Raw genomic sequence first — 16,302 nt, 5'->3', positions numbered from 1 at the left:
CTGTCATGGCCCGGCATAATTGTTCCTCCCAGCTGTCTCTGTCTGCCTCAGCTGATGGCTTTTTAAATGTTATTTTTAGATGCTTGTGAACAATGAGGAGATAATGTTGCTTATTTTGGGTAAAACAATGCAAAGCTATTTATGTGTTTCAGCATCTTGTTTTAGGCAACATTTTGAAGAGTTTTCACCAATCAAAAGAGGCAATTACATTTGAAATTGTCATGGCAACAGTCCTAATTTCTCATCATTCTGACCCCCATTGAAACAAACACATATGAGTCTTGAAAGAAAGAAAATACTGGTAAACTTTTATTTCCAGTTAACTTATAGATAGTTTAGTACTGGCATTAATATCATAATTTAAATACATAGTAGGTCTCACAAATTCAGGTAAAGTTGAAGTAATATATATCTGGCTATTATTTATAATAATTGTGTAAACTTGCAGCCAACTCATTAGCTATTTTTGATTTTTTTTTTTTTTATAACATCAGGGAATTTTTCTGACCGACATATGAAAGAATTCCCCGATAATATTACCAATATATTGTGAATCACTACATCTATTATACAGTCTGTGATGTAAACACACATCAAAAATCAAAGTTTTGAGTTTTCTGATTATTCTTGTCCTATCTGTCTGTCTGTTTTTATTCGCCAGCTAAACGTACCCATCATAAACGATATAAAGAAGGTTGAAAAATCTGACTATAATGACAGAGACCAGTTTAGTCCAGATGTGTAGACTTGGTTTGGTCCTGTTCAAGTCCTAGTTTAGACCCAGTTTGGTCCTAATTTTGATGAAACCACCCAAAGTTATGGCTTATTTTTAGATGCATTCAATATACAGAAATATTAAAATGTATTTCCAACTACAACCAAAAAGACTTGACTTGCATTGCAAAATTCTCAAACATTTTCTGGTGTTGGTACTTGATAAATAGTCACATTTTTATATTGTGTTTTTCCACCTTCCAGGCGCTCAAAGCATTTTATATCAAGGAACCATTCACACACATTCATTCAGTGTACGCAGATACTGGGGGCGAGGTGGGTTAATTGTTTTGCCCAAGGACACAACATCAGCATTCATGTGTGGGAGCTGGACTCACAATTGCCAACCTTTAGATCAGTGGACAAACGCTCTACCAACTGAGCTACTGTCGACCCAAGAACCCCTGATATATTGTGAATTACTAACACCAATATTTAAACATTCATTTTCTAATCATACATGTTGTTTAATTTATTTACTCATTTTCATTTCTTCCTGTAGATTTGATTTGTGTCTTTGCAGCCCGTGTCTTTGTGCCCGGGAGAGACCCACAATGGCTGTCTCTTCTGTGTCACTGTATTTGTTTACGTAGCATGAATGCCAGTGCACACGGCTGGATTAAGCGTCTTAAGTCGTGCACATTTTCTGGTCAATTTAGCTCATTTATCGCCTCCTCTTTCTATTTCCCTGCAGCTCCAGACGAGGCTCCCAGCATCCTCTCTGTCACGCCGCACACAACCACGTCCGTGCTGATTCGCTGGCAGGTAAGGAAAAAACTAATAATACATTACGTCTGATGTGAGTAATCTAATTTCTCTCATATTGTTCACTCTCGAGCAAGTTCTGACAAGGGAAATTATACAAAAAGGGCAAACTGATGTGCAAAGACAAAAGTGAAATAGAAAAAGTTTAAGATTGGAAGAGTTGTTTTAGATTTCAGCTTTGTTTTTTCCAACTCTCAAAATGCATTGTGGTCTACAAGGTGCATTGTGGGAAATTTTTCTCACCAACTGGGCTTTCGAACAGCGCTAAAAATGACCTAACCCCTAATTAGTGCCTTAACTAGGTAATAGTGTGGGCATTCAGACACAGCCAGTGCGTTTTTATTTCACTTTTTTGCCCGTAAAATTAAAATATGAACATAATAACTGACCAATGAGGCGCCTTCTTTACCTGAGGTCGGTTCCGGTAGCGCTAACAACAGGTTTGATTGAAAGTTATCACGGCCCATTGCTAAGTGTCTGCTGCCTGGCCGAACCAGCGGTGCAAGCGGGTACCTTTAACAACCTCTCTCCTGATTGGCTCTTTGGTTGTGCGCTCGGATTTCCAAATACTTGGCTGCAGATTAGCTGCTTCAACTGCTAGCCGCAATTAGCTTCATTTGGCTGCATTCAAACGCTAAACACATAAAAATCTATAGTTTGTTATATCTGATTTTTAAATGTACCCGTCATAAAAATCTGACTATAATGGCAAACTGCAAATGACACAAAATGCAGTTTCGCTCACATCTTCAGACTCACACCTGAATTAGCAGATCATGTTTATAAAGCACTTCTGGAGTTATAAGCTTACATAGACTTGTGCGTGTACTTGTGTATTCAGTCTATGGGTTGCCTCTGGACATGCTCACATAGTAAACTAAAAGGTTTTTATTCTGCCTGACTCACTTGTGGAGAGAAGATGGTTTATTATTTTGAAGATTTATGACCCTATTTACAGTAAAGTGCTGGCAAGTACAAACAGCACGGCAAAGGAAGTGAGTACAAGTGTTGTTTTGGGTCGCACACTCTGATATAATTAAAACTGTTAAGGGCATATGTTCACTGTAAGATCCATCTTTAGTAAATGTAATTCTTTGTTTCTTGTTTCCCATAGCGACCGGTGGAAGAAAAGATCAATGGGATTCTCCTCGGGTTTCGGATCAGATACCGGGAGCTCTTGTACGATCGTCTCCGTGGTTACTCCATTCGTAGTATCACCACTTCCTCATCCTGGGCTGAGCTTAATGGTAAAGAGCAGCACATGAGAACTGGGAGGGGCAAGAGACAGTTTTCCCTATTGGATTACATTGCACTTTGCCATGAAATATCAAAAAGTAAATTCACAAACTTTGAACCTGATCATTTTTATCAGTGACTTGACCCAACAAAAATCTGCATTTGAACAATATTAATTTTAGCTGCTCCCATCTGTATTACATAATATTGGCCAGTAGAATGTTGTGATATCATCTGAAACCCAGCAGTATACTAAAAAATGCTTTTTAGTTGTCTGTTAAGAACTTCAGCATCACAGTGGTAGTGGTAGAGTAGTTAGCACTCACGACTCACAGCAAAAAGGTTCTGGGTTTGACTTTCAGGCTTTTCTATGTGGAGTTTGCATGTTCTGCCTGTGTCTGTGGGTCTCCTCCAAGAACTTAATTTCCCCTATTAACCCAAAACATGCACCATAGGTAAAATCTTCCAACTGAGGTAGTCCTGACTAGAGATAGACGATATATCGGTTGGCCAATGTATCATATTTGCACTTTTTAGCATATCAGCTATCAATCTTAAATTTGCAACATAGGCCAATATGTTGGTTTACCTGAGCACTTGACTAAAGGAAAGACATTTAACTTTTCTTCTTCCCACTCCTTTTCGAGCTTGTATAGAAACAAATCTGAACAAATCTTGAAATGAACAAATAAATAAAATAAAATAAAAACTTTATCTGAACACTTAATTGTGAAGGGGGCACTCAAATATTGGCAGAGCTCATCAATCATTGATTGCTCTGGTTTCAAATCAGTATCAACCATGAAAAAAAACATATCGGTCAATCTTAAGTCCTGACCAAGCCTAGCTCAAGATCTGGAAAAGTTCCACAGTTCCTGACAGGTTTTCCTAGGGTGAAGCATGGGTCAAATGTAGAGAATAAACTTTGTTATTAATATAGTGTACGTAGTTTCATCTGATTCAAATATTCTAATAAATAACCCAGTTCCATGCTGTACTATTTGTAATTGATTGAGTCATTCGGATCTTTACAGCTACCCAGTTTTAGCCATTATAAAAAATATACATTCTTCGAAATACACTGGTAACGTCACATCATTCCTTCGTTTGCTGTCTTGGCTTTAATCAAACAGCTAAATGTTAATGTCCCCATATTAAAGTTTAGGATGTGAGCCTCCAGAAAACCCTCTTCTCTTCCCAGCTCCTATAACGATGTGTTTTGCTGCAAATAGACTTGTTTCAAACGCTTATGATTTGTAGAACTGCTCACCATGGTTGTAAGGGGTTCATCATTGCTTATTATTATCCGTACACAGGCTCTTTATGTGTCAAGCGGCCCCATTATCTCCATCAAAGCCCAACTTTCTCACAGCCTCATTCGGCTTCCGCGATTTCCCCGGCGGTCCTGACACTTTTCAGCAAAACATTTCATCTTCAGATCAGTAACTGTGGGCTGCAGGCTGTCATTAGTTTTACTGGGGAGTTGTGTATCGCTGCTCGCAGTAACCAAAGCTATAATTTAGGCCCTGGTTGCATCATTCGTCGCCAGAGCTGTGATTAGAGCGATTGTGCGAGCTTAAACGATAGGACAGCTCTTGTTAACAGAGAAGCTATAGGGACGAATGGAATAATTGCATTTTAGAATTTGATATGCTAATTTTGGATGACTCTGTGGGTGATTTTGTGTTTTTGCAAGAAATAGAAATGTATACCAAATAGAAAATTCACTTTTTTTAGTCCTATAGTTTCATTTAGCAATTGGGTACTGACATTAGCCATATTGATCTTGTTGGTTAAAGGGCCCATATTACGCAACTTTTTGATCTCTGTTATAATGTTGTTTCGTCATCAAGTTGTGTTTTGTTTCATTCTCACATGTTTAACACACAAATCCTACATATTTAGGCTGAGTTCTAATCCCAAACCGAAAACACTGTTTCACCTTGTGATGTCATGTGGTAATACAGGAAGTGCTCCATTGTGCACTAGAATCATTTGGAGAATTTCAGCCCTGGAATTGCCAATCTCTATTGAACTAGAGGTAAATGTTTAACACACAAACCCTGCATATTTAGGCTGTGTTCTTCTCCAAAACTGAAAACACCTTATGATGTCATCAAGGGGTAATACAGTAAATGCTCCACTGTGTTTTAAAACTCCACACTAGAATCATTTGGATAGTCTGCGCCCTAGAATGTCCAATCTCTACTGAACTAAAGGTAAAAGGAGCTGTTAACTTGAAAACTACCACATGACATCACAAGGTGGAACAGAGCATTTTGAGCTTTGAAGATGTAGACAGACTAATAATAAAGTGTTACTCAAACATGTGTGAATGAAACAAAACACAACTCCAGGTCTGTTTATGATGAGGTAACAACATTATAACATGGATTAAAGCTCACAAGAGTCAATTTTGTGTAATATGAAATAGGACATTTAAAGTTTCACTTTGTAACTTTTCTAGTTTTCTACGAAGTTGTTACTTTTTCCTGGAATATTCCACAGTCATCTATCTTGCTTTTTTTCTTCTTAATAACGTGAGAAACATGCATTCTTAATGGGCTGGGCTCCACAGATGTGACATCAAAGAAATAATAAATAAGTTTAATGTCATACAGTGATATGTTTCCAGACATATATGTTTCCATGAAGACAGCAGGTATCGGCATATCCTCCAGAAATGTCACATAGTGCACCTTTAAAATCCTTTCAAGTGACAACAACCATGCCACGGCTTTTGAATACATTTTAAAATAATTGTGAAAAAGTACTCAGAAGACACATTAAACTTGATGCCAGTTTTTGTTGTGCCCACTAATTACAGAGACATTAACCATAAACCAGGTCACAACACGTATTTTTTCCAATTACCATTAAAATTGTACAAAACACACTATATATATCCTCTGACCTCCAGCTCAGGTTTTAGCTATGGGCAGTTTTGAATGTAATGAACCCAACGTTTTGTCTTTCCCAAAACACTTTATCTACAAACTAATAACTCTCTTCTTCCTCCAGCGCCTTACAGCATCCGGAATCTGAGCGATCCGACGATGACGCAATTCGAGCTGGACAGTAAGTAGCGCCTCAAAACACAAAGCACGATAGCTGTCCCAAATGAGCTCGTTTTCTGTCTAGTGTTCTGTCTACCATATGTTGTAAGGATTGCAGAGAAAGAAACATTTGGCTGACTACACCACAATAATGGGAGCAATCTAGCAAGGCCAAGGAAAGCTGACACACTCTGAGAGACTTGGACCCTGAAAATTATTTTGTTTTATTGGAATTGTGAAAAAGCAGATGGTTGTGTTGCTCACGTTTAACAACATAACCACGTTTCATATATATGGTTTGGTATGCGTTGATTGATTGTGACATTAATACTGTCATAAGCGTCTTTATATCACAATCATCTAGAGCAGAAGTCTCAAACTCGTGACCCCGGGGCCAATTGCGGCCCGCGAGACAGTATTTTGTGGCCTGCAGGACAATATGAAAGTTTAACGTTAGTGTGGGATTACCATGTTGCGTGTAGGAGATGCCGCCAAATCGGTAAACCCCAAACACATATGTCAAGAACTGGCATATTTCCTCATGTATGCTGAAAATAGTGATGACGTTTGAGAAGATTTTAACAAAGCTTTTTTTGTGGAATACCTGATGCGGACCAGCCTCACCCAGACTCTGCCTCCTGCGGCCCCCAGATAATTTGAGTTTAAGACCCCTGATCTAGAGTAACCTTCAATTGGTGACAGTAGCTCAGTTGGTCCATTTATCCAAACGTTAGCGGTTCGAATCCCACTCTCGACATAAACATCATTGGTAGAGCTGCTACAGGTGAATGCTGTTGTTGTGTCCTTGGGCAAGACTCTTAACACACCTCGCCCCCAATGTCTGCGTACATCATTAAACTTTATCAGCACAGTAGCGCCCGGCAACCTCACTGTTAGCGTCACTACTTCCTGTCCAATTTTATCTCTATGAGGTTTTTGACAGCTGACGACATGTTAAACACTACACAAATAAAATGAATACTTCAGTGAGGGACGCTTCTGTGCTTAGAAAGAGAGATGTTTGTGTCTCAATGCTAATGCTAATGCTAATTTTGAGGCATAATAAATATGAAAACAACACCACAAACTGAAGTATGCCACATATACAAATTATTGGGTAGCCTTTATTTATTTTTTTGTTTATATAAAGTTTTCCGGTGTTAATAAAAGTGACTGTTAGCTTTGAGACGCAGTGAGCTAGCTAGCGTGCTCCTGTGCACAGTAATGTTATGTCTGATCTGTGTAACTGCAAAACATTAATAGGAACATATTAGCAAGGTCAAGTCAAGCTAACACTCACTGAGATTTTTTTTGTCATAATATTTAGTCTTAGCCTTATTTAGCTTTAGCACATGGCTGTATTTGGATTAGCATGTAGCAGATGGTCAAACTGTAATTTTTGGTAAGTGTAAGTAATAGTCGTTGGAGAGTTTGCCACTAAAAATGTCCGTCTATTATGTTATTTTGTGTTCTACTAATACAAAACAGGGAATGACAGACTACAGTTATGGTCTGTGTATCTTATGACATCTTGTTTACTTTCCATCCAGAGCTGAGCAAACACAAGCGCTATGAGATTCGGATGTCTGTGTACAACGCAGTGGGAGAGGGGCCCAGCAGTCCCCCTCACGAGGTTTTCGTCGGAGAAGCAGGTACGTACAGACAAACCCTATGTGTAAACAGCAACAAGAATCCTCATAGTTTGTAGATATTAAAGCTATAAATACCATCTAAATAAATGATAAGCCAAGGTTTGCATTAGGAACTACAGTGGATCATTTCACAGTGATGGGAGCGTATTTCCCCAAAGCATTGAAATATTCACGATGCATTACACAACTTAGATATAAATATGTTGCATTAATCTATATACTTAACTATTTCTGACCAATTCATGTCATGACACTTTTAAATCTTCAATAGCTCCTATAATTCTTAAGTTATACTCATCAAATTTTAGCAGTAGATAAAAATGAACCTTCTGAGATTTTTGGCAATATATACGGTTATAATTGTTCACTTACACTTGAACTTATCACTACTTAAACTAGGGGAAGTAAAAATGACCTAATGTTTAAAAATAATGTTTTTTAAGTGTCCACCATTTTCGATTTCGCACTGAACAGCCCGATCCAACACACTTTACATAACATTTGAAAGCATTTCCGGGCTTATGGCTCTTATTTGATCCTCGATATTATGTTTTGCTTCATTTATTGTCTGAGGTTTATTCACAAACACCTTTTCTTTAAGATCGTCTCACAGGAAGAAATCAGGACTAGTCAGGTCTGTGGAGATCACATACTGCCCCCTGTCTTTGAAAACCACTTATTATTCCTTTAATGGCGTTTACTCTCGGGGCATCTCTGGTGTTAAAATGTCGACTGTAACACCACTGGGTTTGTGAATTTGACCCATGTGACTCAAAGTACCACTGTACAATGAGGGTTTGTTCCTCGGTGCTGTATTTGCTCATATTAATGTCAAAAGTGTAGTTCTAAATGCTCTGAAAAAATACAAGAAAAATATTTAGAAACAAAAGAGTTATGAATTTTTTCAACTGTCAGTGACTTGTACTTACTAAAAAGATAGCTCCCTTCTGTAAGGGCATGTACAAGGACTAAACTAGACTAAACTTTAAACCAGGGCTATTGTAGTGCAAAATTTAAGATTAGTAATTTCCTAGTTTTCAAAATTTGAAAATTTTACTTGACCTTTTTTGACGACTGTGGCCTGTGGGAGATTCTATGGGCGATTTGGTAGCTAATTTGAGACACTGGATCTTGCTAAGGCCCTTGGAAACACTTAGGTGTAATTATGCAGATATATGCCACTGGGAAGGTGTAAATGAGAGTCAAATCCAACATTTCCAATTCCACCTGACCAAAAATACTTGAAAATAATAAAAAAGGACCTCCTAAACGATTTGGAAGAAGTTGGTTCCTTAATTAAAGACGAAATTTTGTTCTCTTGTCTTGTAGTTAGTTATTTATAGTTATAGTTAAATAATAAATGCCCCTTGTGGATGAATATGTTATATTTTGGACATTTTAATATGTCGTAATATGGATTTAAAACAACAAAGAAACGAGTTCGCTAACGTCCGGGTTAGAAAATTTCAGGGTACAACAGGAGCCAATGTCAGCGTAAACGTCATCATAACAAACTCTTATGGATCGAACTAGGCAGTCGTGTATATAAATGTTTTGTATTATTTGTGCCAAAATGCCTGATAAAGAAAATAAAACTGTAGAACGAAGTAAGTACAGAGCAGTGGGCATGTACAGGCAGCAGTGAAAACAGTTGTAAACCTTGAATTGAATTTCAAACATGCATTATAACACAGTTAAAAGCTTTAAAAAGTCGATTTTGTGAAATAAATCTGCTTATTGTACATGTATTTTCTTCTTTTTTTTTATAGTTCCCACTGCTCCACCCCAAAACGTAGCCATCCAATCCGCCACCGCCACCCAGCTGGACGTGATGTGGGACCCCCCTCCAGTCGACGCCCAGAACGGGGACATCCAAGGCTACAAGGTTCGGCTTACATTAAACAAATGCAGACAGAACACCCAAGACACTGCACTATAGGAAAATATTGTTATCCATAAATACCATTAGGACCCTGTGGGGACCATATTTATTTGCAAATACAATTAAGTGCACTTTTTACCTTAAAACATCCAGTCCGTGCGGTTTTCCAGAGGGGCCCATAATAAAAGTCTATTACTCTAAAGCCGTTTATGGGGAATAGAGTGAAATAGCAGCACTTTGCCTTTGGGAAGACAGAAATAGGCTGGAGATTTATTGCACAACACAAGTAGCTACACAGTCCCATAACATCAACATTAATATTTATTTACTGGTACTGTGGTCTCTCCCTGTGTAGGTTTACTATTGGGAGTATCAGCGTAAAAATGAGACGGAGAGATTGCGGACGCTATTCATGCCGGAGGGAGGGGTGAAACTGAAGAACCTGACGGGGTATACCACCTACATGATCAGCGTGGCTCCTTTCAACGCCGCAGGGGACGGACCGCGCAGCCAACCCACTAGAGGGCGCACGCAACAAGCAGGTAAGTACAGCTACTATGTGGTCCAAAAACATGGGTGAATTTTTAAAGATCCTATATTACACAAAATTGATTCTTGGATGGATTCAGAATGGTTATAATGTTATCATGTTGTCGTCAAAAACATACCCAGAGTTGTGTTTTGTTTCATTCACACGTGTTTCAGTTATCATTTATTATCAGTCCGTGTACATCTCCAAGCTCAAAATGCTCTGTTCCACCTTGTGATGTCATGAAGTGGTTGTTTTCAAGTTAACAGCTCCTTTTACCTTTTGTGCAGTAGAGATTGGCAATTCCAATGACTCTAGTGAAGGTGTATGGAGTTTTAAAACACAGTGGAGCATTTCCTGGATTACCACTTGATGACAGGTGGAACAGAAAGATTTCAGTTTGGGAGAAGAACACAGCCTAAATATGCAGGGTTTGTGTGAATGAAAACATGACTCCAGGTATGTTTCTGATGAGGATACACTATAACATAGATACAAAATTTGCGTAATATAGGCTCTTTAATGAATATTCGCTTATTATGTAGACGTTTGCGTTTTGTCACAAAGTTCTGTTTTTAGAATATACAAATTTAATTGAGAAATTTATGAGAAACAATGGGGTGCTTCAGCTTTAAAGGCCCTGTACTGCACCATATACCACTTTTGAGCTTATGTTGTAGTGTTGTTTCCTCATTAAAACATGTATAGCACCTACTGGCATTTTGCATCTAGCTTTTGCGATAACTAGGGTCAACTAAAAGGTGTTATCTACACACATAAATTATACTTAATACATTTTTCAACTGTTGTATTACACTTTATTATATTACAGGAAATGCCAAGGCTAAGGTGTCCAAAATAGTTTAAAGAAACTCAGTAATGCATGAAATCAGACCTTTAAATGTTAAGTATACTGCTGAAGGAAGTCCTTGATTAAAGCTTTACTTTATTCTTATAAACAAATGCATTTTGTGTTTTCATCCAAACAGTATATTGTAAAAACAGAATCAGATGCAAGTAATGCATATTTTATCTATTGCAATCCCAGACACAGGTACATGGCTGAAAATTCTTGCATAGGATTATTAACAATGTTTCAAAAGCATAGACGGTATAAAGTGAACTAAGGGAGTCTGACTTCACCCATAGTGTTCAGCTCCAGTCAAATGAAGCTCAATGGGGCTCGCCGAGTTCTATATTTAGAAGTACGACCACGAGTATCATAGCAGCCAAAGAGCCAAGGCCACCACTGGTTTAGCAGGGAGCGGGCACCTAACAAAGCTGCCAATTAAACCTGTTGCTCATGTTAGCGAGAGCAACCTCAGGAGGAAAAAAGGTGCCTGATTTTTCTCTTATTAAAGTTCATATCTTGATTTATGGACACAATAGTGAAATAAAAACACCAAGATCATGTAGAGCAGGATACTACAAACAATTTAAGACCAAAATGATGAGCCTGACAGCAGCAATTACAGAGGGAGGGGGCAACAGTTTTTCAATAGAAAGTGAATTGAAACCAGAGTCGATGGAGCCAGAAGCGCCCCCTTACTGACTTCCTATTTGGAATACAGCAGCTAGCAGGTTAGCTCTGTCCATTTATATATACAGTACAGTCTAAGGTCAAAAGTTTTGTACGAGCTAGGAACTAATTCAATTTCACTACCTACTTTTCCAGTTTGAAAATATGGTAATGTAACTTTTATGGGCTAACAAGATAGTAAAATACAACCACCTGGCTTTGTATGTATGGGTTTGTGTTTGGGAAAATATTTAACACTAGAAATGAAAATGAGTTTGAAGGAGAAGCAAGGGAATTATAAAGACAAGACCTTCTCTAAGATCTACAAGTTTCAGTATTCCCAGTCTGTACAAACATCCAAATGAAGAAATATGGGTCGACTGGCAGCTAGTGAGTTCAGATTGCGTTAGAACTTATTACTAGTTTTTTATGAAAAATGTGAGAGAAATACCAAAACAACATAATCAAGTAGTTGTAATGTTTTGCCTTATTGCACTGATACGAAATGACGACTTCTGGGGGGACAGAATGTTGAAATTATATGGTACCAGGGAGATCACTGAATAAACAGATAAGGCGCTAGCTGACGTGGAATTTATAGCACTATATTTCTGCATTTGTCATCTTTATGTGCTAAATACGTTTGGAGAACCCTGAGAGTTTTAGTGGGAGGGAAAGATGAGGCTAATTGTTGCTGTCAGCATGCCTAATGATGTTAGCCAAACCGCGTGGTGCATAGCTCTCAAATCAGCAAATCCCTCACTCAGTCTCACATTAAGTTAAAAAAAAATGGACAGAAAAGTAGTGTTTAGGTTATGTAAGCATGCTTTGTTTTTTGGGCCTATAAAGAGGAGGAAGGAGGCATATGACCCATGATTGAGTGAAGGAGCATAAACAGAAACTTGGCCCATCTTAAAAGCTGTAGACAAACAACTATTGTCCGCTCTCTTGCTCAGTGTGTTTTAAACAGAAATGTAATGCTAAGTGATATCACATGTTAGATTGTTTTTGGTACATTACTTTGTTTCCTTTATTGGCCCCAAAGTTCAAGTTGTACTATGTAACTTCAGGTGGAGGGTCCAAGCCAAGACCACCACTTGCTTGTTTACATGGAGATGACATTGTATTAGCAGCATGGAATCAAACTTATCTTTCTGAAAGGTTTTGAGAAGACTCCTACACACTGTCTCACTCTTGGTTCACTTTTATTAGTACTTTTCGGTCCCTTCTTCCTCTCGTATGGTTAGGTTGTACCCAAGAGTGAGACAGTGTGCAGGAGTCTTCTTAAAACCTTTCTGTCAAGTGATTCTCCTTCAACGCACAGAATCTATCTTTCCCCATGGAGACGCCAAGCAGAGTTGCAGCTCAGATCTACAGACAGGTGACCATGCTCATAGAAAGAAGTCATATTTTTGTGTTTTTCAATGTGCTTTGGCCATAAAAACAGCTGGTAATGTCATATTGTGGAACATCACAAGCAACAACAACAAGCCGACGGTGGCCCCTTCAATTTAAAAGTCCACGTTCCAACTTTAAATAGTGAATTAAACATCAGACTAAAATATTAAAACTTATAATCAAAGCTTTTTTATGTTCTTAAACTCACACCTTGTACAACTTCTTGTTACTTCTGGGGTAACAACTCCATCAATGAACTTCTAATCACTTTCTATTCTTATTTCAGATTTTTATTTACATGATTATTCTTAAGTGAACTCTTGGGTCATAGATAAAACCACCTCCAATATTGTAATAACGCAGAATCTTTAATATTGTTTCATGGGTCTTGGGCATCTACACCCCAATATATGGATTTAATATGAATAACTGAGATTCAGAAACAGGACCATGCCTCAACCTCCTTCTGCTCCTCTCCAGCGAACCACAGCTCACCTCAACCACACCTCTAATTACCCTATTTATACAAGCATGTTCCGGCAACACCGTCTGTCTCCGCTCTCTCCACCACTCCCTCCTACTCCCCTACTCCGTGTCTTTTGTTCATCTTTCTGAATCGGCTGGGCTAACCGCCTGAGACACAACCCCCATCCTGAGCCTCTACCCAGCCTCCACATCGATTCATATCATCAATAAATATCTATCTAACGTAAACTGTTGTTGTGGTATACTGTTGTTGCTAGTGAAACATTTATGAATAATGGCAAAAGAAAAGTACACTCTTCAACTGGACAAAACATTGTAGGAGTGAAAACTGGAGATGTTTCGCTGCTCATTCAAGCCGCTTCTTCAGTTCTGGTCGACACTGCCTTATATTTACCTGAATGGATGAGCTAGCTACACCGAAATGCAAAACCGCTATTGTCTACAGTTTATGTTTGTATGGTTTATTGTGCTACCCTAAGTGTGCACTGTGCCTGAGTCCTACTTTGCATAGTAATTCAAGCCACTAGTGAGTGATTTCACACCTTTTGGCATCCTGGCTAGCCCTATTGTTCTCTTAGTTTTCTTTGTTTTTTATGTATTTATGAATAATCTTGCTAACATGTTAATAATCCAGCACGCTTAAACTCAAGAGTAACAATATCTTATAAATGTTGGTTAATCCACTAGCCTGTTATTTGATTTGCTAACTTTCTGATGGTTAAATCAACAGTTTTGTGAAGGTCTCCGAGTCGACCGCCATTGTAACTTTGGGCTACACAAAAATAAATTGAATTGGCCGGGATTTTTGTCAAAGTCACAAACTTCGTCTTTCAGCAAAAAAAAAAAAACTTTTAAAACTCCCTGTTAAATCGAATGCTGTGAAGTTATTATATTGAACGGAAAGTGACCTGAGCTTGGCCTTGTGGAGTCCATCAAACTGCTGAATGGTGAGTTCTTTTGAAAATCTCTGTGACTTTGTTGCTCCTATGTTGCAGCCCCCAGTGCCCCCAGCTTCATCCACTTCAGTGAGCTGACCACCACCTCAGTCAACGTGTCCTGGGGAGAACCCACCTACCCCAACGGCATCATCGAAGGCTACCGGCTCATCTACGAGCCCTCCACTCCCATCGAAGGTACCCCCAATGTATCTGTTTTTATTTTGGCACAGATCAGTGGCTTTTTAATTTACCAATACTGTAAGATGTAGGTGCCAATTTATGATGGCTACACTTGTTTTAAAGGGCCCATATTACACTATTTTATGATCTATGTAGTAATGTTGTTGCTTCATCAAAAACACACCTGGAGTTGCTTTTTGTTTCATTCACACATGTTTAACACACAAACCCTGCAAATTTAGGCAGGCTCAAACATGTGTGAATGAAACACAACACAACTCCAGGTGTGTTTTTGAGGAGGTTTAACGCTCACAAGAGTCAATTTTGTATAACATACCTTGAATAAGTCACAAAGGCTTAATTCACAGTGAACAAATAGATTCATAACTAAAAATAACTAACTTAAGTTGTACCAGATTTTTGCTGTCTTAAAAAACGTGAAAAAAACAAAACTAGCCAATTTGAAATGGTTTGCAGTGGTCCAAATACATTCCTCACTTACCTTATGCAAGCCTTACCTTATCCGAGCATCCTAATTATTCACCATGACGAGATTTTTGAGCTCAAACTCAAACTCCAATGTGGAGTTTTGCCGTGACAGTAAAGCCAACAAGTAGCCTGCTAACAGGCACTTCCTGATTATCGAACAATAAAACTCTTAATAATTAGATGCAGACAGAACATGGCGGAATAAATTTGACCTCAAGAGCTACTTAAACAATATATCTGTACATGCATTGAAAAAAATCAGGCACAGGGCCTTTAATTTAATTTCTAAGCCTGAGTCATTCTTAATAACCAATTTACTCCAGCCTCTCAATGTAAACAAAGTCAGAGCAGTTCCCAGACCTTTTCAGCTTTGTGCATTATAAATCCTAGTGTCTCAGACTTCTGACTTCTGAGTAGGAGCTTAAACATCTTGATTTGATGTTCAGATGACTCATTTCTTCTCTGTTATATTTTTTTCCCAGACTCCTCGGTGGGCTGTGGAGACTGTCTGCACTCCCCCTCACCTCCAGGTGTCAGTAAAACAGTGACAGTGGACGTGAAAGGGACCGGCCCACTGTGGCTCAAACTGAGAGATCTGGCTGAAGGGGTCACGTACAACTTCAGGATCAGGGCCAAAACCTTCATCTATGGACCGGAGGTGGAGGCCAACATCACCACAGGACCAGGAGAAGGTACGCTGTTTACTGTATTTTAAGCTCCATACACCTTCACTAGAATCATTTGGGTGAGTTCAGTCCTACTGAGCCAAATTTTAAAGGTCGCTGATAATTTGAAAACTACTACTTCATGACATCACAAGGTGGAACAGAGCATTTTGAGCTTTGAAGGTGTAAAGGGTACGTCCACAGCCTTGTCTTCATTGAAAAGATGTCGTGCCTGGACCCAACCCAACTTTCAATTTGAATGCCTGTTTTTAATGTAGTTTTAGCAACAAAACTGAGTAAACGCAAGATGGATAAGTTTAATGCCGTACTGTAGAACATTTCAAGCAAAGCAATAGAATCTCTGTGGAGACAAGCAGGTATTCACAGTGATTTGATTACCTCTTTACCTCTTGTCAAAGCTAAATTATTATGATGACGAAATTTTCCAGCTTCCTTCTAACTCTTGAAAATTATACAAAAAGTTTAAAGCCTAAAAAATTCAAATCTATCTACTGTTTATTCAAATTACCAGACAGTGGTTGACATAATATGGCTGATTTATATATTATTATTGAACTACACATGTATTATTATTGACCAGGAGCCCCAGGACCCCCCGGAGAGCCGTTCATCACTCGTCATGGTTCAGCCCTAACGATCCAGTGGAGCAGTGGAGATCCAGGACGAGCACCCATCACCCGCTACGTCATAGAAGCTCGCCCATCGGGTGAGT

At 38.7% G+C, this 16,302-nt stretch overlaps 1 protein-coding gene across 1 annotated transcript in view; it reads left to right on the top strand.

Annotated features, from left to right (window-relative positions):
• Nucleotides 1-16,302, top strand: part of sdk2b (sidekick cell adhesion molecule 2b) — a 599,022-nt gene that overhangs the window by 541,896 nt on the left and 40,824 nt on the right. The window contains exons 32-40 of the mRNA XM_055229370.1: nt 1,469-1,539; nt 2,654-2,786; nt 5,797-5,853; nt 7,382-7,483; nt 9,253-9,368; nt 9,721-9,907; nt 14,293-14,430; nt 15,387-15,596; nt 16,171-16,296. Of these exons, the coding sequence (XP_055085345.1) occupies nt 1,469-1,539; nt 2,654-2,786; nt 5,797-5,853; nt 7,382-7,483; nt 9,253-9,368; nt 9,721-9,907; nt 14,293-14,430; nt 15,387-15,596; nt 16,171-16,296 (1,140 nt within the window). The remainder of the gene's footprint in view (nt 1-1,468; nt 1,540-2,653; nt 2,787-5,796; nt 5,854-7,381; nt 7,484-9,252; nt 9,369-9,720; nt 9,908-14,292; nt 14,431-15,386; nt 15,597-16,170; nt 16,297-16,302) is intronic.

This window comes from Periophthalmus magnuspinnatus, chromosome 19 (genome assembly GCF_009829125.3).
Source record: "Periophthalmus magnuspinnatus isolate fPerMag1 chromosome 19, fPerMag1.2.pri, whole genome shotgun sequence".
NCBI lineage: Eukaryota > Metazoa > Chordata > Actinopteri > Gobiiformes > Gobiidae > Periophthalmus > Periophthalmus magnuspinnatus.
This window is presented reverse-complemented; position numbering and strand designations above follow the sequence as displayed.